This window comes from Salarias fasciatus, chromosome 4 (assembly GCF_902148845.1).
Source record: "Salarias fasciatus chromosome 4, fSalaFa1.1, whole genome shotgun sequence".
Taxonomy (NCBI): domain Eukaryota; kingdom Metazoa; phylum Chordata; class Actinopteri; order Blenniiformes; family Blenniidae; genus Salarias; species Salarias fasciatus.
The window spans coordinates 15,000,412-15,027,596 of record NC_043748.1 but is presented as its reverse complement, the minus strand read 5'-3'; the positions used below and the strand labels follow the sequence as shown (position 1 = coordinate 15,027,596).

General features: G+C 41.3%; 2 protein-coding genes across 4 annotated transcripts; one reads left to right on the top strand and one right to left on the bottom strand.

The window, feature by feature from the left end:
• Nucleotides 1-1,031: 1,031 nt before the first annotated feature.
• tom1l2a (target of myb1 like 2 membrane trafficking protein a) lies at nucleotides 1,032-22,521 on the bottom strand. Of its 3 annotated transcripts, XM_030088693.1 has the most exons (16): nucleotides 22,430-22,521; nucleotides 18,484-18,568; nucleotides 16,495-16,573; nucleotides 14,914-15,063; nucleotides 14,118-14,252; nucleotides 13,884-14,027; nucleotides 13,588-13,704; nucleotides 11,441-11,574; nucleotides 11,068-11,110; nucleotides 10,072-10,243; nucleotides 8,273-8,387; nucleotides 7,633-7,708; nucleotides 6,743-6,817; nucleotides 4,268-4,327; nucleotides 3,682-3,718; nucleotides 1,032-3,570 (listed from the first exon to the last, which is right to left on the bottom strand). In XM_030088693.1, exons 1-16 carry the CDS (start codon nucleotides 22,479-22,481, stop codon nucleotides 3,425-3,427), a joined length of 1,620 nt encoding a protein of 539 aa, XP_029944553.1. In that variant the 5' UTR covers nucleotides 22,482-22,521; the 3' UTR covers nucleotides 1,032-3,424. The 3 variants fall into 3 exon arrangements, with proteins under 3 accessions (XP_029944553.1, XP_029944554.1, XP_029944555.1); XM_030088694.1 differs by lacking the exon at nucleotides 6,743-6,817 and having other exon boundaries at nucleotides 3,425-3,570; XM_030088695.1 differs by lacking the exons at nucleotides 4,268-4,327; nucleotides 6,743-6,817 and having other exon boundaries at nucleotides 3,425-3,570.
• Nucleotides 22,522-23,148: 627 nt separating this feature from the next.
• On the top strand, nucleotides 23,149-26,993 carry drc3 (dynein regulatory complex subunit 3). Its single transcript, XM_030089291.1, has 12 exons — nucleotides 23,149-23,290; nucleotides 23,398-23,514; nucleotides 23,641-23,807; nucleotides 23,910-24,056; nucleotides 24,327-24,446; nucleotides 24,524-24,636; nucleotides 24,729-24,903; nucleotides 24,996-25,127; nucleotides 25,289-25,359; nucleotides 25,639-25,762; nucleotides 25,980-26,111; nucleotides 26,210-26,993. The coding sequence occupies exons 1-12, from the start codon at nucleotides 23,149-23,151 to the stop codon at nucleotides 26,303-26,305; spliced, it is 1,536 nt and encodes a 511-aa protein (XP_029945151.1). The 3' UTR covers nucleotides 26,306-26,993.
• Nucleotides 26,994-27,185: the final 192 nt, after the last annotated feature.

Sequence of the window (27,185 nt, the reverse complement as noted above, 5' to 3'; positions counted from 1 at the left end):
ACCAAACCCGATTTTAGAAATGTTCAATAAACAGACACATCTACCCCAGAAATACTCTGAGTCAACATGAAATGCATTACTTTTTCAAAATAAAAATGAATTTGCCGAGTAAAAACATAACACAATAATTGCTATATAACCCGATAACGCACAGTTTCAATAATAATGTGAATTCATTCCGCATAATTCTGTATTTAGGTTGAAACGGCGTGGATCTTTATCGTGGGCTTGCCCCTATTGGCCAATCAGAAACGAGGTAGGCAGGACCAACTGTCAAGCAAGTTTGTTAGACTGGAACGCGTGGCTCCTCCTGTAGAACCAGCTGAAACGTCCAATCAGAAGCCTGGAAACCGAGTGGGGTGATCTCACGTCACTTCAGTGAGTATGGGGATTACGTCATGTGTTTCTCTGTCGAAGAGCGAGAGCTGTAAAAAGTCATAATACGATTCATATTCGGAAAAATATAATTAAATAATCACAATCAGTGATTACTTGTGTGCATTCCATGTTCATATTTCTATTAAAGATTGTGCAGCGAGACTCTATTAAACAAAGAAACTTTACAATCATAACTTTAAACGAGTCTTGTAAACTTTAGATAAACAGTTATTAAAAATATAGTATTATATCTTATCTGAAAACAAAAGGTGAGCCCCACAATGACTAAACAAGAAAATAGGTCAGTGACCGAGAGTAGTACTGCTCAGTAGGAGAATGGAGTCACTCTGAAAAACCGGTTTTTGGGAATTCTTGGTTCACATCAGGTGTGTGTCGTGCCCTGTTTGAAGTGAGCATTCAGTTCTGCACAGTAATTCTCCAAAAATAATAGTTAACTAAAGAGTTGTGTTTTACTCTGATGGAGCCTCAGACCCGTTCCCACCACATGGGAGGGGGTCTGAGGCTCACGTGACAGTGAATGCCCACCACAGTGCAAGTTTGAGCCCATGTTGCATCAGCATGTGCATGAAGGAGCAGTGGGATTACAACTCCTCCCTACAATAACAATAAAACAGCTGTAGAGGTAGAGGTCACTCATTGCTACACTCGTATTTTATTGGGCAGTTACACACGTGCATTGGTCAAATATAAATCTGACCATTAGTAATGGCAACAGACGGTACAGCCAAGCAGACATAGAAAACAGGTCTGTTTTCCATGTCCACACAAAACCAAAAAACCTTTTTTTCTCATCAGTATTAAAGACATTCAGTAACCACTTCGAGGAATACATGTTGCAATCAGGACTTGAGCGTCATAAAAGCAAGTAACAGAGTACACTTACAAATCCAAAGATACTCCACACACAATCAGGATCTCCCGTTACATTTTCTAGTCTTTGTTCAGTTTGCATGTCCAGAATTGATGAAGATCGCAATCACCTGGCAGCCATACCAATACCATTGTGTTACCATATAACATTAAAGCTCATCATTGCTAATGTTTTCAACTAAAATGTAGTCAAGCACATGTTGACAAAAAAAGTTAAATGCATTTGTTAAATAGTATAACAAATTAAGAGTATTCCCTTCCAATGGAATCCCTATAAAGACTCAAAAAGAATTATTCAATTATTCAATATTGATGGATGAACAATGAAGCTTCTACATCTGGAAAAGAGACTTTAATGGGTTTTAGCTTTATCTGATTAACAACGCTTTTGGTCTCTAATGAATGGAGAGAAAACAGTCTTAAGTGTAGTGCAAAATGAACTGAAATGAAGACATGGTTTTCTATTTTCGATTCCAAGTGCAACATTATCTCAAACTCCAGTCAGGAGCTACTGTGTCCACCCAGTCAATGACAGAAATGCTTGGCGGCAGCTCCAACACGGCAGATGAAACACTGCAGTGTGAAAATATGTCTTTTGATAGCTGAAATCAAGGGGAGGATTTTTGTGTTGCATGCTTGAGCTTTACCTGTGAAGATCAATGAAGGGTGCAAACTTGTTTTGTTTTTCTTTTCTTTTCACAGGAACTATAAAAAAAATACAAGGGATTAAATATTACGTAATTCTCTCTACTCTCAAATATTATGAGTCACTACATTGGTAACCAGGTGCAGAAGTTGCAGTAATTTGAGGTACATAGATTAAATACTACTGTGTGAACATTTGCTTATGTGAATACTTCTTTTACAACTGCGCGTTATTGTCGGCTGTACGATTTAGTCGTTTATGATGTGTGCTATGATTAAATCCTGTTTTCAATGCAATTTTTAACATCTTTTGTATTTCTTGAAATCATAAGTTAGACAAGTCCATCCACTTCTACGCAAGCAAGAGCCGCAACTATTTAGAAAAGTTATGTGCAAAACGAAGTCGTCCTGAAGACTACTCAATTCCCCTTTCCCTAGAAAAATAGTGACCATCTTGTAAACACAAAGGACAAAATACAGATTTGTTTTTGCTTCAAAGTGCACAGACATTAAATACACCAGGGGGGAGGAAAATGGTTTTGATCCCATAACATTTATAGTACATGAAGGACATTACTGTTTGACGTACAATTAAGTACTAGTTGGTCATTAAAGCCTTTACATTCTTTGGAATGACTAAAAGTGTTCCAAGCCTGTTGTCACAGGCATGTGGAACTTGTAGTGTATAGCAGGATTGAAAAAAACTGGGAAATCATGAATAGGCATGTTCCTTCCCCTTAGCCATTTAAATACATTTGAGTTAACCCTAACTATGAATATTTAGCATTTTTTCACTATTCCCTTTGCGTAGAGAAATGCTGGCATACATGGTTAAGAGCTATGATTTGATTATGTTCCTAGTTAGCAACATTAGCCTCCTAACAAGAGTCTTATATTTTCAGTGCATTTGCAACAATGAGTACTGATAGGTGTTGTCATTCCACACATACCTCAGTATTAAAAGCATCGCTACAACTCTTAACTGGAATATTTGTAGGAATTAAAAAAAAAAAAAAAGAAAGACGTGGCCAATACATCAGCGCTAGTACATAGTACAGAACAAATCATTAAAACAAAAATGCATAAATAAGCAATTAGCAGAATGTAGTAAAATAACACAATATAATCCAATTTGTGTTTCTATACTGACTCAATGCATAGACCTGCAGAGATATTTCTCATCGATCTCGCAGCGACGGACGACATTTTCAAAAACACAAGCGACAAGTTGTGTTCCTTTGGTGGAGTATTACAAATACTGGACTGAGAGTAATACATCCCACATTAACAGATTAATACATCCATATAAAGCGAAACGCAGCACAGTAGTGCGCCGTAAACATGTTGGACCTCTTAACGGTTAGATTTACACTGTGGCAAGAGACGAAGAAGGTGGAGAGCACTTGCTACACCACTGCCAGTCAGCAATGAAATGGGAGTTGAAGGACAGCTGGGGGCCAGGGCAGCGTTCGGGGCATCGTCCTGAAGACGCCCATGTTTTCTGAACAGTCTACAAGGCAAAGAGGGCGTCCTCCGTCCGTTCAGCCTTCTTCTGGGAGCCGCTGGGGGCACGAGCCGGGTGTGAGGGGTTTGCATCAGGGGGAGATGGCAGAGTGTCTGCTGCCTTAGCTCTCTCCTCCAGGAACTTATCAAACTCTGAAAGAAATAAGTGGATTTGTCACAATTATGGAGGCACGAGAGCCATTATTTTTTTTTTACCAGTACAGAGGCAAAACATTTTAATTTCACACATTTGAGACTTTGTACCTTCACTGGTAACACCTTCCTCAGCACCGTCCCCTTTCTATTCGAAAAGAAAAGAAAAATGTTCAGTGAACACTGCTGCATGTTTGAATAATAAGGGAATTGTCTGCAACCTCGGTGGACAGTCAGTAACACTGTGAGCTGACACATTACAGAAAACAGTCACACAGGTCAGATTTTTGTCAGGTTCACACAAACAGACAAATCCCGCTCAGAGAGTGGCTCACGAGGGATCCTTCACTCATGCATCCTCCCACAGTTTTCCCAAGTGGACAAAACAAGGAACCGTATTGAGTCGATCACAACCACAACATGCAAAAGTTGGGAAAAGCCGCTGCAGCTGCTTCAAGTCCGTTATCATTAGCTCTATGTTAGCATTTGGAGTTGGACCTCACTGGTAGAAAAGATTAGGTCAGAGAAATTAAAAGAATGCAAAGTTAAATGAAACTGAACTCAAAAGTGAGCAACTAAGTGAGATGAAAGGATGTAATGTACTATTAAAGAAAATTTAAAAAAAAAAAAAAGGTTACAGAGAGAGAAGGAAGGACAGAATCAAATAAAGGTATAAATCAAGGTAAAGAAGTCTCACCACGTCAGCACAGAGCCACTCCTCTATGTCATCCATGACAGAGGACTGCGATACAGGGATCTATGGAGCAAAGCCATGGACAAACCCAGCGGGAGCACCAGAGCCACGCAACATGAAGACACCCAACCCCAACAACACAAACACAAGTTGTGACACACACGCACACATATAAAGAACAGGAATCACTAAATGCTCAGAGGGGAGTAAAAGAAAAATGAAACAAATAAAAACATTGGATAGATACGCTCAACCTCTCTCAACTCTGTGCTACTCGGCACTCTTCAGTGTGCGAACAGGAGTTCCCAGTTTGTGTATTGTTCTCATTATTTGGCGGTGCTGACATGGCTTAACAGCTGCCGACTAATGTCACACAGCAGCGTTAATTATTCCACATCATTAGTTAATTAGCAAATCGCTTGAACGTGATTAAGAGATTGATTGGATGGGAAACGCTCAAGGCACAGGGACTTGTCGAGAGGAAGGGCAATCCCACGGTGTGCGCACACACACACTCACACACAAACACACACACTGGGCGCAGGAGCATCGCTGCATGGCGTGCGGTGACAGTGATGATGGAAGCCATGTCAGAGTGGATGGTGCGAGCTTGTGTTCCCGTCTGTGTGAGCACCAAATGATCCGAATGCACGAAGAAGTGTGATGTATTACATAAGTTTCGAGAAACTTTTCAGCGGAGTGACAAACTAGTCTGGAATGTTCGGGAACAATACTTTTATCTTCAACATCCTTACGTGATCAAGCCAATGTCCACATCTGATGATGACCAGACATCAAAGTAAATTATAGAGAACACAAGCCTTCTTTCCCTGAGGCTGTTATATCGCACAATAACACTGTTGGGGTTTCCGTTTGAGTTTACACATATCAATGAAAAAGGCCAAGGCAGTGGGGCAGTGAAAGTCACTCACAGAGGAAAAAAATAAATACATGCAAGCTACGTGATAGGAGAGGAAATGTTGAAGAAAACGGCACCATTAGAAGTTTGTCCCTCTTGTAACTTTGAGTAATTACATTGATTTAAGTTCAAAGTGTAAAACATCACATTGACTCAATCATGAGATTCAGGGTGCGATCTGTGACTGAAGTAGAAATGGGAGCAAGTGTTTAGAAACATCAAACACAAAGCTTTACAACTTCATGTTTCAGTAAAAACAAAAAATAAATGAATAAAAATGTGACAATGCAGTTAAGAAAAACGACATTAAATAGAAAAAAATACAAGTTGCAGACTAACTATAGTTTTGGCTGTCTTGCTCCCATCAACTGATGGAATTTATCACCAATGGATTAGCTGGAAATTCAACCAGAATGTACCACTTAGTGTGAAGCAAACTGTTAAAGTTCAGAGCCGATGTATGTGAGGTTTGACATCTCTGCTTTATGCAGGCTTTAGAGACATTTATTTGATGTGATCTGTCCAGAGCTGAAGCAGTTTTAATCACTATGAAAGAGACAATTTCTGTTCTTCCAAAAGATAAATAAAATAAAAATTGAATTTAAAAAATTTGGAGATGTAGACCAGAATGGGTTTTTAATCCCTCTTCACCTCAGCAAATCGCACCCTGATGGCATCGTCCTGTTACCCATACAGCGTCCGGTATTTCAACTGTTAGTTAGCTTCCATGTAGTATGTGAGGTTTGTGTTAATTGCTAGTATTTTATCTAAGGTTCACAGATCATTAGAGGACATCTAATAAATACTCGCAACCGCGCAGCAAACCGCCTCACCTGATGTTTCATGATATCTTATCAGCCTCGTTCATTGCGGCTGATTGGTTCTGCTGCGCAGCCGGAGTGTCTGAACTCCCCCGCCGATTTAGTACGTGACCGTTATGAGATGATGGAGCTTGATCAAAGTTCCCGGTGAACTATCAGGCTCCTTATTGCATGTGCATTAAAGGAGGCGTCAGTACTGGCTGCAGTGTTCAGGACTCATTCCAGCAGAGGACAGTAGAGGTGGGCAATATAAAGAAATGTTTATGTTACAGTATCACAGCTTACTGTTGAAAAATATTCAACTGCAAAGCTATTTGTGGACGCATTCATTCATAGAGAGAAACGTTGGCCTTGGGATAACCTAGGATATTAAAAAATCTAAAAAACACCATAATGATTGCTATAAATAAGCATTAATAACTGCTGTAAAGCAATTAGAGCCCAATTTAAAAAGTCCAACAGAGATGATTGCATAAACAGGAACAGAATTACAAAAAAAAATCCAGTGTTTTATGATATAAACATATTGCCCAAGGCTAGAGTACAAACTCTGTACTGGACATGACAGTGAATATTGAGGGGAGGCTGGTCTGATGTGACGACGACGGGACGAAGCAGTGAGATGAGGCTGGAAATGGAGAGCAGCTTAAGGGGACGATGGCAGGGGGAGGCTACGAACGAAAATGACGGTGAACATGAGGGAGGGGGAGGAGGACACACTGTGGATAGAGTCCTCACCATTCCTTGGGTAATAAGCCAGCTGTCTATGGGCAGCTCCTGATCTGCTGGGTTATCATCCCCTTTTACCCTCAGCTGAATCAACAACAGAATCACACCTTACACAAGAGAAGAAAGGCCCCGCCACAGCAAAGCACACAGCGCAGAGAGAGAGAGGCAGAGGAGAAAGCAAAATGTGCAAGAGAAGACTGTCATAGAGAGGACGAGAGAAAAATAAGAACGTAAGGAGAATGGTGAAGGATCGTTCCAAAAGATGAAAATGAAGAAAGCAAAGAAAGGAGAAAACAACACTTCAAGTATTGTATTTTAATGAACTTTACATGAAATAAATCACTATGTGTGTGTGTGTGTGTGTGTGTGTGTGTGTGTGTGTGTGTGTGTGTGTGTGTGTGTGTGTGTGTGTGTGTGTGTGTGTGTGTGTGTATTTCAGATTACAGATTGATCTGTGTACCCAGTGATGCCGTGCAAATATAATGCAATATGTACTCAGAGATAAAGGGGACCTATTCTGAATCGAGTCTGTGACTTTCTAAGTTTACCCTCGACATGTCGTAGTGCTTTGCAAACAGTGTATACAAAGCAAATTAATCCTTTTTACACTGATTTTTTAGCACTGGCTTTAAAATGATTCCCATGAATTGCAAAGAGCAGCACAATGTATTCTCCAATCAGAATAAGAAATGGTTGTTTGGTCAATGTCCAAGTATCACTGCAGACAGCGCAGGTGTCACCGGAGAGCCAACAGCATTACAGACGATCACATGCACTCAGTGACCCGCAGCTGAGGACAAACTGTTGGGAGAAGGCTTGCCAGCCAAGTAAATAACACAGCTCCCACACTCCATACGGGGCAAAAAGCTGCATTAAGCTCCGTGCTTCGGCGTACTCACCCCTCCTGCGTTCTGTTGCCGAACATCCAAAGCGGAGGCCAGGCCGCCCAGAGCCTGGGGGTCTTCATATTTTACACTGTGAACAAAAGCACACACACATATTAAAAATGAAGCTCTAACTCTGCAAATTCAAAAATAAGCTTTAAATCTACAACGCTGGGGAAAAGCGAGGAGGCATCATTAAAAACATTAAAAAAAAAAATATCCTGATAAGTAAAAAGCTGATTTTACATTTTTTTCCATGAGGACAAGAAAACTCGCCTCCCTTCATCTTTATTAGTTCGGTTTTCTTTATCGCACAATAAGAATCCATAGGAAGACAGCAAAAAATTTCTAAATACTTATCCGCTGGAAGGCAAAAGTCAGTGAAATGATGCACACAGGAAGACATGCAGAGACTGGGTTGGGGGACGGTGGACACATGAAAAGTGAATTATGAAGCTATTACTGAAGGAAGAAAAAAAAAACTCTTATGCAATGAGGAGTGTGGAGTAAATGGGGTAAGAGTGCCCATGGGTGAACTTTATTTTAAATATTAAAGGTGGTTATGAATAGCCATTTAATTAAAGGCAATCACACCCTGGTTAATAACGCCACGGGATCTGTGCTACCAGAGAAGCAAAATGAAATGGAGACCTACTTTTTTCGCTGCTCAGCCAGAGAACTGCTCCTGGTCTGGGCAAACATGTCAAAGTCGTCCTGGTTGCGTCCTGATAGAGACGTCAGGGTGCCGCTGACACTGTCTGAACCAACATCTGAAAGCAGGAGGGTGGAAAAGCGCAGGAATTACACTAATGCATTATTAGAATGGGATTAGCATTACCTGTGGATCTGTGGTAATTCATGAATTACCCCCCGACGTCCATGTTTCTTGGATTGCATTCGCATGGGATAAGTTAGGTACAGGCACAAAAACCACTTGGTAAGGTTTATGGAAAGGAAAATGCGTAAAAATGATCACTTTTAGTGTAGTGTGTTTACTTATTACCTCCGCCAGGAGGTTATGTAATCACGTCGGTTTGTTGGTTGGTTGGTTGGTTGGTTGGTCTGTTAGCAAGATTATGGAAAAGTAATGGACGGATTGCAATGAAACTTTGTGGAAAGGTGGGTCTTGGGCTAACTTAGAATCCATTAAATTTTGGTGATGATCCGGATCACTGTCTGGATCCAGGAATTTTTTTAAAAGATTCTTTATCATTGACAGATAGGGAGTCTTTCACATGGTTGGGCAGGCCCGCCGACAGGGGGCGACAAACGCCTGGTTCACACAGGACGCGCCGCTTCCGACGCGGAAGTGGGAAGCGCCGCGCACCGACTGTCACATCGGCGCCCCTGTTAACCTATCTGACGGTTCATACAGGAGGCGCGAGGGACCACTGTGTGCGTAGCGGCTCGCGCCGTGGACCGCGGCCGCTCTGCTCCTCCCTATTTTCTCCGCGAGCCTCGCGCCCCCGTGCACCACCAGTTGTAAAGCTGGACAGAGCAGATCGCACCAGACAGGAAGTCGGGAACGGAAAATACGACAGAATCCGGTCAATTTTCAAATTAAAATGAAGTAAAATAACATAAATTATGTTGCTTTTCGGTTTTCCTTTTCAGATGAATACACACACACACAGACACACACACACAGGGAGAGAGGGCGACAGAGAGAGGCACCGCACGCCGCAGCGCTCCGCTCCGATCACACCCCCAATCACAATGTTGTTTGATTATATATGGTGTTCTTATTGTTGTTGGTGACTGATTTGACCTGGGGCGGAAGTCTGCGCTCTCTGAGTGCAAATTTCTAGTTTGCACCTAAAATGCTGATAATTTGTACCACAGCCTCCGTTATTGAACCAGGAAAAAGGAAGAAAAATTCTAAATTAAAACAAGCAAAAAAAAAAAAAAAAAAAAACCTAAAATAACCCCCAATCACTGAGGTGTAGAATCACACGGGACTAATATTATATCAGGACGTCAGTGTTTGGAGAAATATGGTCAGTAATTTGAGGTTGAATTTTTACTTCACACATTACCAACACGGTGAATTTGCATGGGAATAAGCTCACAGACAAGAAAGACAAGGCGTGAGACAATTTGAATAGGATAATGAACACCAAAATAAGACTGGTGCTGCCACCAATGATCAAGCCAGAACATTTCGGTGTGCACAGATCAAAACAAGATAAACAGGAAAACCTTGTAGATATGTTGAATTGTATCACATATCAGATTATTTCACAACAGCTATTCTGTTGCAGCCTTCACGAGTTAATTTATGTTTCAAATAGGGTGAAGCTGGAATGATTACCAAAACGAACAGACAGCCTGAATGTGCAACACTTCCTTGAAAATCCAAATTTGACTGAAAATAATTTGATGGGGTTTTTTTTTTCCACTTTAATAAAAGCAAAAGGTAAAAATACTAATATTCAGCTATTGTGGTCGTCTTACCGAGACCAGACAGTGCAGAGGATAATGAGGCAGCAGGTGCATTGTGGGCCGGGGAAGCTGTGGCCCCTGCAGAGGAGCTGGGTGGAGGACTGGATGTGATCCTGGGTGTGACCACAGCGGGGGAGCCTGGGCCAAGGTCTATCAGATTGTCCTCATTGGCTTCAGTTAGCATCTGAAAGAGGATGGAAAGGCAGAGAGAAAGCCATCAGAAAAAGAAAAAAAAAAACTGATAAAATGCATTGATGTGGGGATTTCACTAAAAGAATGTTTCGTCAGCAATGGGACTGTTTATCCTTTTTAACAGAGGCCACACAGAGGAAAATCTACAGGAATAACTACACAATATGAGAAGACACAGAATGGTTATGCTAAGGAACCGTAACAGAGGTTGAATGAGACGGGAGAGAAGGACATACAACCCACAGTGATACTGATGCTGACACATCAGATGGGTAAAAACCCCATCAAAAAGACGTATTAGCATCCATCACCCCAGCGTTCATCCCAGCACGCTGGCAGGAAGTGAACGTGGTACCGGTGTCATACTTGCCTCCATCAGCTAGCCACAACACAAACAGACAAGAGCACACAAAAAGATCAACGACATGCAAACACAACCAGCTCTGTGGGTGTAGTGAGAGATGCCCCAGTCCTCTGGCAAACGTCCGATACTGGCAAACGTGCACTTTAAATAGCAGATTGGAAGAGCTGTGCTCATCCAGCTTTACAAAAAGCCTAAAATGCACTCGGCCTGCATTACATATTAATGTAATGGAAGCTATAATAGATAGTAACTACTCATTAATGATTCAGTTACAGAATGGGGGTGATTTATGTCTGAAGCAACTCTCATAGCACAAGTAATGAAACAGAAGAAGGTGCATTAACAGGTTAAAAAAAAAAAAAACAGAAAAGAAGAAGCTGCTACAATGAAAGCAAAGACACAACACAGTGTGCTAGGAAAAAATGTCTAATGGATTCTGTTGGTGGACTCACCCCGTTGTTCTGTGCAGCTCTACCGGACCTGTACCTCTCATACCTGTGACCGAAAGAAAAACCTTTGAGCCTTTTTGCAGAATACTTTGTGAGGCTCAGACGTGCTCTTTTTCAAAAACCAAATGAAAGAGATCTTTCAGCTGCTAAGAGGTGCTTCAAAATAAGCTGTTAGGACTAGCCACTACTGGAAATATAATAAACTTAGGTATAATCCTGTGAAGAGCCTCTTATTTCAAACCATTCGTCTCCAATTGAGATTATCAGACCAGCAATGTCGTACCAAGTGCTGATAGTCTTATTGAAAAAACACTTTGACTATCACAACCTGATGACCCGACCAAGTAAGCCTTATGTGTATTTCAAAACATCGTACCTCTCGTATCGTAGGAAAATGTTGTTGAGGTCATCGTTGACGTGCAGGAGCTCCTCCGTCACTTCTTCGTTAGACACGCGTGAAATCAGCTCGACCACTCTCTGCTGCATAGCGCGGCAAGTTCTGTTCAGCTCCTGGACAGTTTGATACATCAGCGGATTGATTATTAGGGGAAGTGATAAACCAAAAAGATAGAGTGACAGATGGAGGAAGAAGCAGCCACGGCAAGACGAGCGAGCGGGCGCAACAAACACTGCAAAACATCTGTCCACTAATCTCTCATCAATCCTCCATAATCATATCGCTTAGTCAGACACAAACAAGTAATACCATTCAATTGTGTTTAATGAATCAAGTCTTCGCTCAGATAAATTCTACATTTAATGTAGCAACTCTAAAACCAAGGGAGGAATCAGTGAGGGCATGAGAGAACCATTCCGCCTGGTACGGTTTCTTTAATGCAGGGCCAGATCCTGGGAGCTGACACAAATACCTGAGTGGATTTAGCCTGAGGAGATTAAACTTTGCGTGAGTTTCGGTAACACTGGTCAATTGCCAGGACTGAGTATTTTTACCACAGTCAAGAACGAGGACAGGCCACTTTCATCACGTGAGAGGCCACACGTATGATCGCCGCCACTTCTAAGAGGAGGCGTGCCGTCTCCGACCGCTCCACCCTCAAGAGTGACTACGATGGCTAATAAATAACGGCAATGCACTGTGTGTGTGCGAGTTAAGACTTCAAATTCAATATGCATGCATTTGATATGTTTCACCAAATAATCACACAGCAACTGGAATTCATATATACTTTAAATGTGGTTAGAGAAATCACCAGACATGGGACCAAGTCACACATGTGAAAGTCTCAAGTGAGTTCCAAGTCATTTTTTCTTGGTCAAATCAAGTCAAGTCATTGGTGAATTCAAGTCACCTTATTTAATGCACTGTTTTAACATATATTTAGTCTATTTTATATTAAGCAGTATTAGTAGTGTTTTACTTATAAATGGACTTCAAATCCAGATGCTTCTAGGAAAAAAAATCCCTTGAATTTTTACCTCTTGTTTCAAGTGAAAGTCCAGTTTAGGTTTTATAAGACTGTAAACAGGGATTTATCACTCAGTTTCTCCCTCTGCAGCTGTAGGCATCAGTCTCTGAACTCTGGATCACCCCCTACCATGAGGCAGAAGAACTGCCTGCCTCACTTTGAGCCTCTACAGCCGTTGTAATATCACTCAAACAAATTAGGCACATCAGCTATCAGGGAGAGAGATTCCAGCAACTCTCAGTGTAGGTTGTATTTTTAGTCACATTAACAAATTAACTCCAACACGAGGCTGAGCTCATTTTTCCTGCTTAGCTAACCCTCCTCCCTGTCCTCTGATTGGCTGTGGGACGAAACACGTTAGGCAGATAGAGCATTGATCTTGATCCCATCATAACACCATCCTAAAGCTGCACTCATATAAGTAATACAATATTTGATATTAATCTTATATTTATATTAAAACTGAAGATACAATCAAACCTAATAACCTGATAAATCAACAACACTCAAGTCACTGTGTCTCAAGTCTTTCATTTTTTTTCCAAGTCAAGTCACAAGTCATCAAAACAGAGATTTCAGTCGACTCAAGTCCAAGTCACATGACTCAAGTCCCCATCTCTGGAAATCACCTCTGCATAAATGATCTATGGCCTCAGGGTACACCTTTGACAGGTCACCACAACCACACACACTCACTTTCACACTATAGGCAAAGTCAATTTACCAGTTAGCCTCACATGTATGTTTTTTAAATGTGAGAGGGGAATGGGAGAAAATCCCACAAAATGTAAACCCCACACGGAAAGGACGTCAACCAGAAGTGTTCAAAACTGAATCACTGTGGGAATTGCTTGAAGACTTGAGCCAGAAAAATAGATGTGCTACTCCCCCTGGTGGCTGGACAAAGAACTAAAACTGGTTCCAGCTGATATGATCAATACAGTGAATTTCAGTGTGAGGGAAATCTTAACAGGTGAGACAAAATGCATCACACATATTTTCTCCCAGTTAGATTTGCTCTTGATTTTGACTGCGATGAAATGTGTGAAGTCCTGGCGATGTGAATGTGCGGAGTCTGACGGTGTTTCGATCTGACCTGCAGCAGCTCTAAGTCGGAGGCATCCTCCTGTCCAGGGACCATCTCAGTTAACATCTCTGACATGACTTTGATGTTTCCCCTCACTACGTCCAGCTCACTCCGCAGCCGTGCAATCTGAAAGCACACAAGTCGAAAGGACAATGAGGAACATGTTTCTGCATCAGCAGCACAGCAGCACTGAGTTAGTTGTGACATGTTTGGCACACTGTCCTCTCTACCTGCTGGTGAAGACCAATTCTTATTAAATGAATGAACTGACTTCGTGTCGTGATTTGAAGGTTGTTGCTCCTCACCTGCTCGGGCATTGCTGTGATGGGACTTGGCGCAGCAGGCGCCTGTGTGCCAGACAGAGCAGGTGAGGCGGGTTGAGATGTCCTTGTGGCGGGTGAAGCAGGAGCCAGATATTTGATCATAGCTGGATCCACTTCTGGCGTACCCTGTGAGAACAAAAAATAAATAAATAATCCTCCAGGATGTTGATGTGAGTGGAGGCAACGAGCAAAGCATGCTGGTGCCTTTCTGCTTACCCTCTGTGGCGTGTGAATGGGAGACAATGCGTCCAGGTCTGCCATTGGGAACTCGATGCCTTTTCTCTTCATTTCCTCATAAATATGGACCACTCCAGTTAGATCAGGGGTGCTCCTGAAGGCATCGGCCCAGGCCTGTCAATACAATGTTTCAAACAATAATTGGAGATTATCGATTAGGGTATTTCTTTAAGAAACATTTTTCCTAAGCTGTAGCAAAGTAACAAAATACATTCATCCATCTTCTAAAGTCCATCACAAGGCAAACACACACTCACATTCAGACCGAGATGCCATTTAGAACCACAGAATCGCCTCAAATGTGTGTATGTTCTTGGATCTTTGAAATAAATAAAAGGAAAACTGGAAGAGCACAAAAAAAAGCCCCCAGTTCCAATCTGAACTCCAACCTGGGACATTCTTTCTATGAGTCAAGGACCCTCTGAAATCCTCTCAAATACATGCCGGGGCCTGTAAAAAGGAAATTGCTGGCGCCTCTTACAACAAGTCCCTATAAATAATTTAAATAAAGAGATGGGATATGCTGCAGGTGCTGTAATCGAATCGCAGCACAAAAGTTGAACTCTGGAGCAGAACACCGAGAAAGTCGAGCATCCTGCAGCCAATTTCCCGTTGAACAAAAAACAACCCTGCCTGATTCAGTTCTCAACCAGTGTCATGTCCTTTGCAATTATAATGTTCGTCTGCACTGGAAAAAAACTGTTTTATGATGCAGCTGTAGGCAATAATTTTCATGGAGGGAAAAAAAAAAAAAAAACAGAAAAAACTACGGTACCTGGATGAGTGACAGCACTTTGTCTTGCACGATAGTAGGAGGATTGCTTTTTGGGGAGATGATTTTGACCAGAACACCGTCGATAAAATCTCTGGTGGCCACCTGGACGTGAAATCTGTGACCACAGTTCTTCACACATGTCTCTAAAACCTGAGGAAAAAGACAAGAAGCAAAGAGAAAAAAACATTGGGACTGAAATGCAAACTTGTGAGAAGAAACGGAAAAAAAAAAAAAAAAAAAAAGGAGAGAGATGATTTTGCCACACCAAGGAAGATTTTAACTAGCAGAGGAATCAAAGATGCGGGTGGATGTAAAGCTCAAAGAGCATCGCTGGTGTAAACAACATGAAAGAAGAGCAAGATCGGGCAGATAAAGATGGCTGCGGCGGAGGCTGGTAGAGGTGACACAGCAGAATTTAATGACCATGAGCACAAGATCAGGACATGCGAAACTCTGCGCCGGGTGCCGAGAGGAAACCAGAGCATGGGCACAGCCTTCAGAGAGAAACACAACTTAAAGGTGAAATGCCTTTCCAATCGATACACAAAGCCGTTTCTCTCGCTCGCTCTCCCCCTTCAAGTCAGCCACACCTCTTTCCCACACCTGCACCCCATCTGGCTCTCAGGAAGCGGCTTATCTGCCTGAAACAAAGCTCTTCAATTTGGCCACAGTGAAGACTTTGAAGCTGGCGTGCTCGGCTGCTCAGCCATTCATTTTGGTGAACGGTGTGTTTTTTTGTTCGATAGATCCTTCTCTGTGAGCTTGTTGGCTGGTGATTTTGGTCAAAACAGCTTGTAGGGGTTCTCTTGTCTTTTGCGGTAAACACTTTTTATCCTCGGTTTCATGGCAAGCCAGAGAGTGTTAGCTTCGCACAGTTATTTGACGACGATGTCAGTTTAACAAGGAGGAGATTCTCTCTGCGACGAGTGGAGATTCTGAAAGTTATTCTTCTATTCATCGTTTGATAGTTTTGTGATGGCTTCTTTGCAGTTTCAGCCAAAAATCCTTCTTTTTCATTTGTTAACAACTCACTGGAAGCTGTGTGGGGAACAGAATGGATCCAACCCTTTTTTCTTTTTTTTTTTAGTTCTGTACCAAAATTACAAAACACTCGGATGATGTGTGTAAAATTTGGAAAAAAACTACCTGAAACATGTATCATAGTTAGGAACTGTAACTATGCAAAACATGCAAGACAAATACCAAAGAATGTGATCGAGATTTTACTGGCAACCTAAAAAATAGTCATCACAAAGAAGGAGGGAGGGACAAAGAGGAACTGCAGATGTTAAGGAGACACTTATCTTAAAAATAAGGAGTGAAAGTAATTCTGCTGACACTGTGTTGTACTTGATTTGTGTTGCTTAAAGGAGAAAGCTAACCATAAGTTGAAAAAAAAAAAAGAGATTAAATGAAATGAATTTTGATTGATGGCTGTGTTTAAGGTTACATAACGAGCACTAGTTTCGGTGGAATTGAACTAGTTTCTGCTCCATTAGCGGTTACACCCTATAGTCTCCAGAAAGCTTAAATAAGGGTCGGTCACAACGTGGGCTACAAATACAAGTCTGAACTTCTTACCGTTAGCGCCAACATCACTTCTCTGAAGTTCTTGTTGCCGCTCAGTCTCTTCTTCAGAGCTCGCATCGCGTCTTTCGGCCTACAGAGAAACCGCAGAAAAGTTACAGGTGCATGAATTCCCTCCTGCTGAGAGCGAGCGCAGCGTCCCAGACTTTGTTGGAATAAACTCTTTTCTGTGCCACGCCAACAGATGCGAGTCAGTCTGTCGGCGTAACCGTTTGACTAAGACAGAGAAGTACCGTCGAGCCATCTGTCTCTCTTTTCTTTCTGCATGACTACACCTCTCTCCCAAGGCAAGATCAAAGCTGTCCATGCATGAGGGGTTCAGACAGGCTTTCTGCCTAAAACTCCCCATCTCCTCGCCGCAGATGAGACGTAATGAGCTTTTATGAACTCCTTCACGAGCTGCGGTGCGCTCACCAAGCGTGGGAGCCGAAACTGATCGAAATGGGCAGAGACAGAGCAGAGAGTGTGATGTATAGCATCCCGAGAGACCACTTCAGATTTACTGAATTTGATGTTTTCAGCATGTTTCTGGTCCAGTCAGGGGACTTTTTTTTTTTGCACGCTGTTCCCCTGCTTCCTACTACTTTCCGATTTCCTCCTGAACTTCAAAAACATGAACCGATTGGTCTAAATGTGTGTGATGGGCAGGTGAGCTGTTGAGGGCGTAATCCTGCCTTCACCCATCATCAGCTGGGATCGGCTCTGATTGGAATAAACAACGAGAAACACTCTGCTCCATCCATCCATCCATCATCCATTCCGGACTGTTTGTGATTGGATGCGGCATTCACTTTACCATTTCTCCTCTCAGCATTTACCATCTGTTGTCACATTTATAATGTGAGACAGCCGATCATCTCAAAAGCACAATGCAGCATGTGTTTAGAAAATGTGGTTTGCAGCTGCGGAGTCTCCCGGATCTCAAACTGTGGAGTTAAGCAGACGTCGTCGATCTTGCTGAACATCTTGGAGACAAAAAGTTCTGTGTTCTGTGAAGCTGAACTCCGTCTAGCTCTCCTTCTGTGCTGCTGTGTGCGAGTGTGTCTGAGGTGACGGAGGGAGTGCGGCGTTGCATGCCGAAACAATGAATGTGTGTATTGGTGTGTGTGTGTGTGTGTGTGTGTGTGTGTGTGTGTGTGGCTATGGAGAATGTTGAAAGCAGAAAATAAGGGAAAAAGACAAACTCCAGAAAAACACTTAAAATATTCTGACTTCTTTTTTTTTTTTTTTTTTTTTCACAAACAGGTGATATCTGCTGGGATTTCTGACAGCAACATCTAACCAGAGTCTGGATGATAAATGTGACTTACTTTTTGTGAAGAGAAAAAAAACCACTTTTCCTTTTCTGAGATGCAGATACCACAAGTGGAAAAGTGACAGAAGTGCTATTCAAAAACGATTTAAAGTTCTCTTTAAAACGCTCATTAATTTTAGATATTAAAAACTCAAAAAGTCCAAGCACATTTTAGTAGGCCGAGATGTTGACCTGGCTGAGAATTTTGTTTTTAGTAAAGTTTATAGATATTGAGGTGTATTTGGCCTGTTAACTAAAATGGGGTTTGTGTTTGATTGAGTAAGAGCTGTTCCTAATATCTAGAAGTGAAATCTAGCTCCTGAATTTTCAGAATTAGCTTTCTGCTGACAAAATGATAAGCTTCCAGGCTTCTACACCAGTGTAGGTTGGGCATTCATGCAGTGTAGGAGGCTCATGTAAGATCTTCATTCATTCGTTCATTCAGTTGGTCAGTCAGTGACACCTCAGGAAAACAAAAGTCTTCTTTGTTGACAGCGGTGTGTGTTAGCGAAGAGCTGCCGTCAGTGTGTTTTGCACAAGTCGCTCTGTCAGCCAGTCGACTGTTAAACCTTCAAAAGTTTCATAACAAACCATTGTGGGGTCAAAAGCCACCAATTTTGCAGAAAACTACCGATAAAACAAATTACAGCCCTAATTAGAATTTGTGTCCAGAATGTGCAGCCGCTCACCCCTCGTCTGTCTCATTAATGATATCGCAGATCTCCATGTTGAGGGTCCAGTCCTCATTCTGCAGGCCTCCATCCGTTGCTCTCTCTGGAGGGAAAACACAAGAGATCAAAAACACTGAAGCCCCCACTGATGTGTTTTCTATACAAAACTTCTGTTTGAGAGGCATCTGTTCAATCTGAGTTCTCAAAGCAGGCCACGTCATACAGGAAGCGGTTAAATCTTTAAACATCTAAGCAATAAACATATCATTACTGAAAATGAACGGCTGTGACTCCTGAAGAGTAAAACTTCTGAAAAACTGTTCGGATTTGGTTCTTAACAAACACAGGAGATCTTGGTGTTTGTAACATGCAGACATGGATTATTGGGCAAGGCAACTCGGACCGAGGTAAATGTTAGTCTGGATAGCTGATCCGCTGTTTGCGTTCAGTCAGCTGTCTAAATGGATGCAGCATTTTGCCTAAGCTCAGTTGTCGCCTGCACTTAAGTTGATCCACACTAATTTAAGTACCCCATGGTTTACATAATAACATGAGCACAACTGTTGTGTAAGGAAGTCAGCATGTAATGACAGACTTTAGCGCTCTGTGTCTCTCGAACACTCCTTTCCGTTAGGTTAACGCTTATAATTAAAGCAATAATAAGCAACAAAAAGGAAATTATGACCTTATTCAATCAGTTGGTCGGATTATATGTCCAAGCTAAAAATAAAAAAATAAACGAAACCATGAAAACAAGAGTCTGTACTTTTAACTTGGACGACATGATCATGAAAGAAATGAAAGGATTATCCAGGTTTCTTGGATTTAGCTCAGATTAAATTTGATCAGATCCAGCGGACAAAGACCAAATGAACAACAATGCTCCAGAAGCAAGAGTTGCTGCATCCAGGGCGGCACAGAACTGAAGTGGTTCAAACTTTCACCTCACAACAGGATGCTACTGGTTCCAGCTTGGGTTTTGGGGTTGCAAACTTCTCTCCAGGTACTCTGATGTCCTCTCAAAAAAAAATCACAGATTTTTTTTTTTTTTTAATCTGAAAGTGTGTGATTGTTCTTTGATGGACTGCCCAATGTGCATCCTCCCTTGGCCCACACTGAGCTGGGATCAATTCTGTCGCATAACGGGTACAAAAACTGTCCAATAAAACCGTGCAACAGCAAGAACATGGCATGGTTGTTCCCCAAAAATCTACTTAAGCGGGTTGTCCTTGTAAATTCAAGCGGACGTGCTTTATGTTGGAGCACAGCTCCCCGTAGTTAGCGCAAACAGGAGATCTTTATTGCCTAATTGTGAATGAATGTCTGTCAGACGGGCTGGGGTGAAGTCATGAGTCTCGGATCAGGAGACAGGTGAGACTGCCACAATTCTTCACTCGCACAACAGTGCTATCTCCAAGTCTGGCAAGACACCCTCATGAGTTATAAACTATCGCCCACCACCTGTTCATGCAATACCTCCAACTCTAGTAAATTAACTGAAAGGACCAGGCAGTCAGCTGGAAAGTGGGGAGTCAACGTCTCGTGGAAAAGTGAGACACTGACTGTTAGTGTGATGCAGCTGTGTACTGAGCCGTTACTATTATAACAGCCAGGAGGAAAAAACAGACGGTACACTGACCTGCTGTCCCCTTCACACTCCACCCTACTATTTAATAACATTTTAGCTACAGGCAGGAAATAACACAATCCAGACTGCGAGGAGCTACGGTGATGAAGTGGCACTGCTGCCGTCACTGTTCCTCGCTCTGTTTCTTCCTTCCTCTCCTGCTCCCCAAATCCATCCATCATGCCCGTGGATGCTGCTGTCTTTCAGGATTGCAGTCATCTGGGCGAGACTTGCCATAAAACACAGGAAAGAAAAAAGTCTTTTCTACTGTAGCCGACTCCCTGTGACTGACACTCAATAGATTCTTATTAGCCGATTCTTGAACTTGGACAGGAGGAACTTCCCTTGAAGCTCAGAGGCCCTGAACAGGCTGTCATGCACAGGCCAAGCATCTCTCACTGGGCCGTGGTGTCTACCTTTTGGGAGGCTCACCATTGGATGAGCCTGACAGCCATGACTTATTCATGCTTGAACTCCACTCTCAAATCAACTTGTCACAGACTGGGCATGAGCCAAGAGATGAGCACATTTTCTGCAAACTCTCAAGTCCCGTTTCCAAAAATGCAGAAGCATCACGTGAAATGCAACATCTAGAAACACTGCTGTGTCTGGCCTCTGGGTATTAGACGGCACAGTGCAGAGAAAATGACTTTCGGAGTATTAACTAGCTACTTTCACTTGGATATCCCATGTAATCTCCTCAAGTGGATTGTCAAGTCAAAGTAGGCCAGAGTGCTGGTGTCAGGAGAGGTGAGAGTAAAGTAGGGAATAAAACCAAAATCTCCAAGTGAAATAAGCTACAAGAAAAAATAACAATCCGAGTTGTTGACAGAGGTTAATTTGCATTCATTCACACAAATGTGTCAGCTCTTGCTGTCTCTCTCGCCTTGTCATGGTAATCCACACCACACCAATGAATAAAGTCAATCACATGGCTTTAACAGTGGCAAGCTGTGCCATGCACTTGCCAACAAAGCCACAAAGTCCCTTTCTGGCCCATCGCTCTGCTGTGTGACTCTCTTCCCCTCTCGCTACTCTCACTTATTCTAATCTGTTTTGCTGTTCAGTGTTTAATTTATCTACACACATCCCCTTCTACTACAAATAGTAGAATGTACACACACACCTGTCCATAAACTGGTGTTATGAATGTTTGATATGGTGATAAATTATGCATTAGCCCTTTTTATTCACATCAGACTGACAAACATCTCCTGACAGTTTCTCTCTCTCTGTGTTTCTGTGCCCGGTAAGTTGATCCGGTACCCTGCTGCTGACACATATATCCAACATTCACCACAACAAACAGCTGGCTGCACAAGTCTTCACACTGAAGCAATTCGAACTGAGAGATCTGGCCTGAAACATCTCTGTGAAATGCAGCAATCCAAGATGTCCTGCATCAATTTCAACAAACTCCATGACCAGTACTACTGAAATACAATGACAGCACACTTGAAAAGCCTGTCACTCTGTGGCTAAACTGTTTATTATAGAGTTACATCAATGATGAACGCATTGCATAGCGCAAGTTCAGCAAATAAAGTAAAACACAAAAACAAAAAAAAATTAAATAATGTGAATATTAAGTCTCGGATTTACACAGACTTGCATTGGAGTACAAAACACCAATGTCATAAACAAATGCTTCCAGAAGAAGCTCCATTTAGTTGATAATATGCACTGGTGTTCGCTCCACATCTGCTTTGCAGAAGTTTTACTAAACATTGATAATAAAACAGGAAGTTGCGCCTTAACTTATTAGGACAGTTTCCACAGCACACAAGAGAAAGTCTTAAGGCTTTGGTGATACTGTCAGTCAAGGTAGAGGTAAGAACAACATTCATCAGTCCAAGTCGGTATTCTTTTCATTTTTACCGCATCATTAGTAAGATGCAGTAAAAATGATAGAGAAGCAGCAACAACAACAAAAAAGAAAAATTACAAAGAAGTCTGATGTGTGAGGTTCTCACATTTTTTTGATGACCATGTAATTAATTTCTGTCCAGAAACTATTACAGAGAACTTAACTGGGGCTATGCTAGACACAGTAAGCCTAGACTCTGTAAACATCATTGCTGCTGATTTATTTCCCAGAAAACTGCAGTAAATATTATCTGAACAAATCCATCCTGACTTAGCTTAATGCTCTTGTGGTTATGATGGACTAAGTTGGGTCAGTTAGCTGGCTAACATTAGCTAGAAGCTCATTCCAAGTGGATGACGTTTACTAGAATGATGGATGTTAGCTCGCTATTTCTAAACCCGTTCCTTCTCAACTTTTATGAGTCGCTAGAGATAACACGTCCCTAATTTTTTATTTCACGGCAAACGTACCTATACACTGGCCCACGGGAGTGCTGTAAGGATTTCCGAGTAAGAACTCCATTTTGACAACAAGCAGTCCTCTCGGGAATGACAGAGGCTGCGGCCCGAAGGCAGAACTACCAAGTCCCGCCCATTCCTCACGTCTATTGGTGGAAAGAAAAAAGAGTGGTGGATATGTATGGCTGGATTCAATGCCATTCATAGGCAGCAATTAAGCTGCATTCAAGAACATCTCTGATGCGTGTTAAACTGATTTATTTGATTTGGCGTAACATAATGATAAAAAACGCAGAACAACACAGAAATAATTTCATTTCGTGTTTCTAAATATAAATAGGATAAAGATTAAATGATTGTTTGTTTTGTTGATTGAAGTTTTTTTTCACATCAGCGCTTTTGTGCACTTGAACGCATCCTGAATGTCCCCGTTGCTATGTAACGGTGCATAAACAAAGGGAAGAAATACATCTGACGCTGTCCAGGTACGACAGATTGAGTATTAATGCGTATTCAAGTGCTTGGAATTAGCAAAAGCAATGTATGTTGACTTATTGACGTACTTATGCCGACTTGTAGTGTGGTAGATGGTGAATGTTAATGTAATTTACAGTAGTTTGTTTTGCCATGTTAATGATAGCAACACAAAAGAAAGTTTCAAATTGTTCATGCTGTCATACAAGACAGTATTTTCCACAGGGTAAAGTGAAGCTAAATAAGCCATTGGCGCCATGTACAAGGACCCTAACAAAAGCAAACAATGGGGGATGAATGAGATGATTCTCCAGATCATAAAGGAACAAGTCACTGATGATGAGGCAGCCCCTCCTGTTGAAAGCAGTGATGTTCTTCACTTACGTCTGGAATACAGAAGTGAGAAAACATGAGGCTGTACAAAAAAATAGAGGATGGGTGTACTGTGCTTATATCAACACTTCCTTTCTGTGTTTTTTTTGCTTGATCTTTTGTTTGTTTTACAGATATTAGACATATCGAGTGCCTGTGGGATTTCACATCTTTAACCAGGCTTGATTTGAATAACAACCTCATTGACAAGATTCAAGGTCTTGACCATCTGATTAATCTGAAATGGCTCAGTAAGATACAGCTTTTTTTTCTTATGTTTATGTATTCACTTTTGATTTAATTGTCAGAAGATCTTGCAATGATGTTTAGGCACCAGCAAACAAACAAGTACTTGCAATTTTGAATGTATCTTTCAGATTTGTCATTCAACCGCATCAAGAAGATTGAGGGTTTTCAGTCTCTGCAGAAGCTTGAGTTGCTGAATTTATCAGACAACAAAATCTCTGTCATTGAAAGCCTGGATGCAATTGAGAATCTAACTCATTTCTTCCTGTCAAACAACTGCCTTGAACAGTTAGACAATGTAAGATCATTTCTTACTCAAGTACCATGTACGAACATTTGTTTGCAATTTAGATAAATTTTGCATTACAAATATTTGATGCCATCTCTCATTCTTTTGTAGGTACTCTATCTCCGAAGGTTCAAGAACATATTTGCAATCACCCTATTTGGAAATCCTGCTGTTGATGATGACAATTATCACAGTTTTATGGCTGCCCACTTTCCCAACTTGATATTATTGGATTCCATCGTAATTGATGAGAACACAGTAAGCATAAACACTGACATACCAGTGTATCATACATCCTCGTCTTTAAAGCAACACATATCTTTGAGGTACTTTAAAAAAAAAATCCTCTCCATGTTTGAGTTTGCACAAGAACTATGTAAATAATCTTTATTTGCTGGGGATCATAGTGTTTTTGTTTTGTGTTGTGTTCAAATAAACATTGTGAACCATCAGTTGAAGAGACAAGTCATCAGTCAGCTGGGATGCTACAAACTGTTTAGCAAAATAAATGTGTGTATATATTTGCAGAGAAATGAAGCATCTACTAAATACCAGTATGTCCTAGACAAAATGAGAAATGAAGAGGTGGAGATACAGAAAGCAGAAGAAGATCAGCAAAGACAGGAAGCTGAACTGAAACTGCACAAAGTAATGTCCTTTAGTGTTCATATTATTTATGCTATTGTTCCTATTTTATGTGTCACTGAATGCCGTATCTCCTTCAGGATGCCTTTGTGGAGTTCCTAAATGGCCCTGGTCTGTTTGGGAGTATGTTTGAAGATGATCCTGAGAAAGAGACACTACACTGTGCTCCAGGAGTTGATGCTTTGCAGGAAACATATCTTTTTTTGCTGTGCTGGTTTTCTAATTGCAGGTGTATTTTTGAGGGCATTACAAATCATCCTTTGAATTCCTTGACCTTGCACTTACATTTAAGTGTCAAATGGAGGCGCTGTGTACTCAGTTATTTGAAACAGGTCTTGCTGAGCACAAACGGAGGGAGTCAGAGGGGAACTCTTTCCGCAGTGGCCAGAGTGAGGTGGTGACACACTACCAGCAGAAACAGTCACAGATATTGGAAACATTTGAGCAGGAGCACAAAAAGGCAAGCTGAGAGGGGCATGAAATTTTCTTCTGGTTTGCTTTTTTTTTTTTTTAATTAATATGTGACTGTCTCTCATGTTTCCATCTTCATAGAGAATAACTGAGATGCAGAAGTTATCAGATCCAGACACACTCTTGCTCAAGATCAGTCACTGTAGTGATGAGATCAACTATCTCTATAAGAGCCTCCTGACTCTGGAGTTTAAGATGGCCCGGCAGGTGGAGGTAGGTGTATGCCTGTAGGCCTTCTACTCTTTGACAGACTGGGAACTTCTACTTCAGATTATGTAGTTATAGATTTGATTATCAACTTTTTCCCTTGCTTTTCACCAATGCTGTTCATTTGTATTAACTTAACATTTACCATGATGCTGTGTTGATTTCAGAAATCCATCAAGGAGTTTGATAGCAGCATCTCAGAAATGGTGGCCAACTTCATTGACACTGCAGAAGGAATATATCTTTTTTGTAGTGTGAGTTAGGATAACAGCTTTGAGATACTTCTGGAAACAATGTTTCATCATGATTCATCAGTCTCCTCGCTGATCTGTCTTCCAATAGGCTTTTTTTTTTTTTAATTTTACTACAATGCTCTACTAATAACTACTTTGAGCAATTTTCAATACTTGAAAACTCCCTCAATCTGTCATGGGTGTGTATTAAGTTACAATGGATAGTAGCTGCTTCTCTGTTTTGCCTTTGTTGGTAATTATTGATTTCCTTAAAACAATCATACATTTGTACAATGTCGAGATCTGGAAGACAACTATTATCAGAAGGCCCGAGAGGCTGCCCTGGAAACTGTGGCCAAAGTGGCCAACGACGCTCAGGATGAGGACATGCCGTATGATGTTCTAATGGTCAGTGTCACTTCTAATGGATCAAACCTGTTGTAGAAAATGTTGCTAGATTTATTAAAGCTTTAAGGCAAAGCTAGATATGGTGGTTGCATTTCTGTGGCCCCTTTTAGTAAGAAAACAGGAGGCAGAAAGAGTCAATTGTGTTATACACTGTTTAAAAAAAAATGGTTCCAGGCTGTAGTCTTTTTTGAGACACTCTTGTGTGTTCTTCCTATAGTTCTTTACAGATAAAGATGCCGTGTTGGATGCACTGACCACAGGCCATGACAACCACATCGTCAAGATCAATGACCGAGAGACTCGGCTGGTTACAGACATTAATGTCTGGAAACTGACGCTGATTAAAGAGGTAATAAACTAAAATTACATCAAATTTGAAAGTTTTTTGATGTGTATTATTAATCATTTTTGTTTTGCTTTAATATTTTTCTTTTTGGTTTTTCACAGATTCAAGACAGAGAACTATATCTGAAGCGCATCCACATCTCAGACTTCATCAAATACAGAGACTATCTGATGGAGCAGCTTGAGGAATTTCAATAGCACAAACCGAAAGCTATTATTCAAAATCACTTGTGTGATTGATTGAATGGCATATTTACTGTGTGCATTTGTATCATTGGCAATTAATACCCTGCTTTTCAGTGCCTTTTGTCTTGTGACAAAATGTTTTGCAGTCCGCAGGGGTTTTCAAGTTGTTTGATTTCAATGATATAGACCAAACGTCAGGTTCTTCCAGCCACACAGTAACAAGTAGTGCAAACCAGAGGGAGCATTTGGTGCAACAAATTGTAAAGAGCCTCAACAGTTTGCTGTGGTGGCTTTCACAACAATTTTCTTCCCTCAACCAAACATCCATATGAAGCTGTGGGGGCCAATTCGGGGTCACCAACATGTATATTTTTTGGAGAAAACCAGAATACCCAGATACAGAGAACACATAAACACCACACAGAAAGGCCCAGACAGTATTTTAACCCACGACTTTTTCCACTGTGAGGTGAGAGTCCTAACCACTGGCCCCCAACAAGTATATACAGGAGTCCTGCGTCCATTAGGAGCTGCTTGGATATGGCACCATTCTTTCCATCTGGGGAGTTAAAAAAAAAAGTAAAACAAAACAAAAAAAAGATATTCTCAAAATCAAATTTTTTGTATGAATTGACACAATGTCATAATTTTTTTTTTCTTTCCAGATACATGAATATGTGTGGTTGTCTACAACAATGGTTTTTCGGAAATCCAAAAAGTTAAATTGTTATTTTTTTCATCAAAGTGTTTAAGTTTGGATTCCACGGTGAATTAAACTAGATTTTAAAACATTTGGGCTTCTTTCTGTACACTTTTTATGTAGCGCCAAAACTTTCGCGCAAGTGGACTACAACTCCCAGAATGCTCTTAGCCGCTTTATCCAATAAGAATC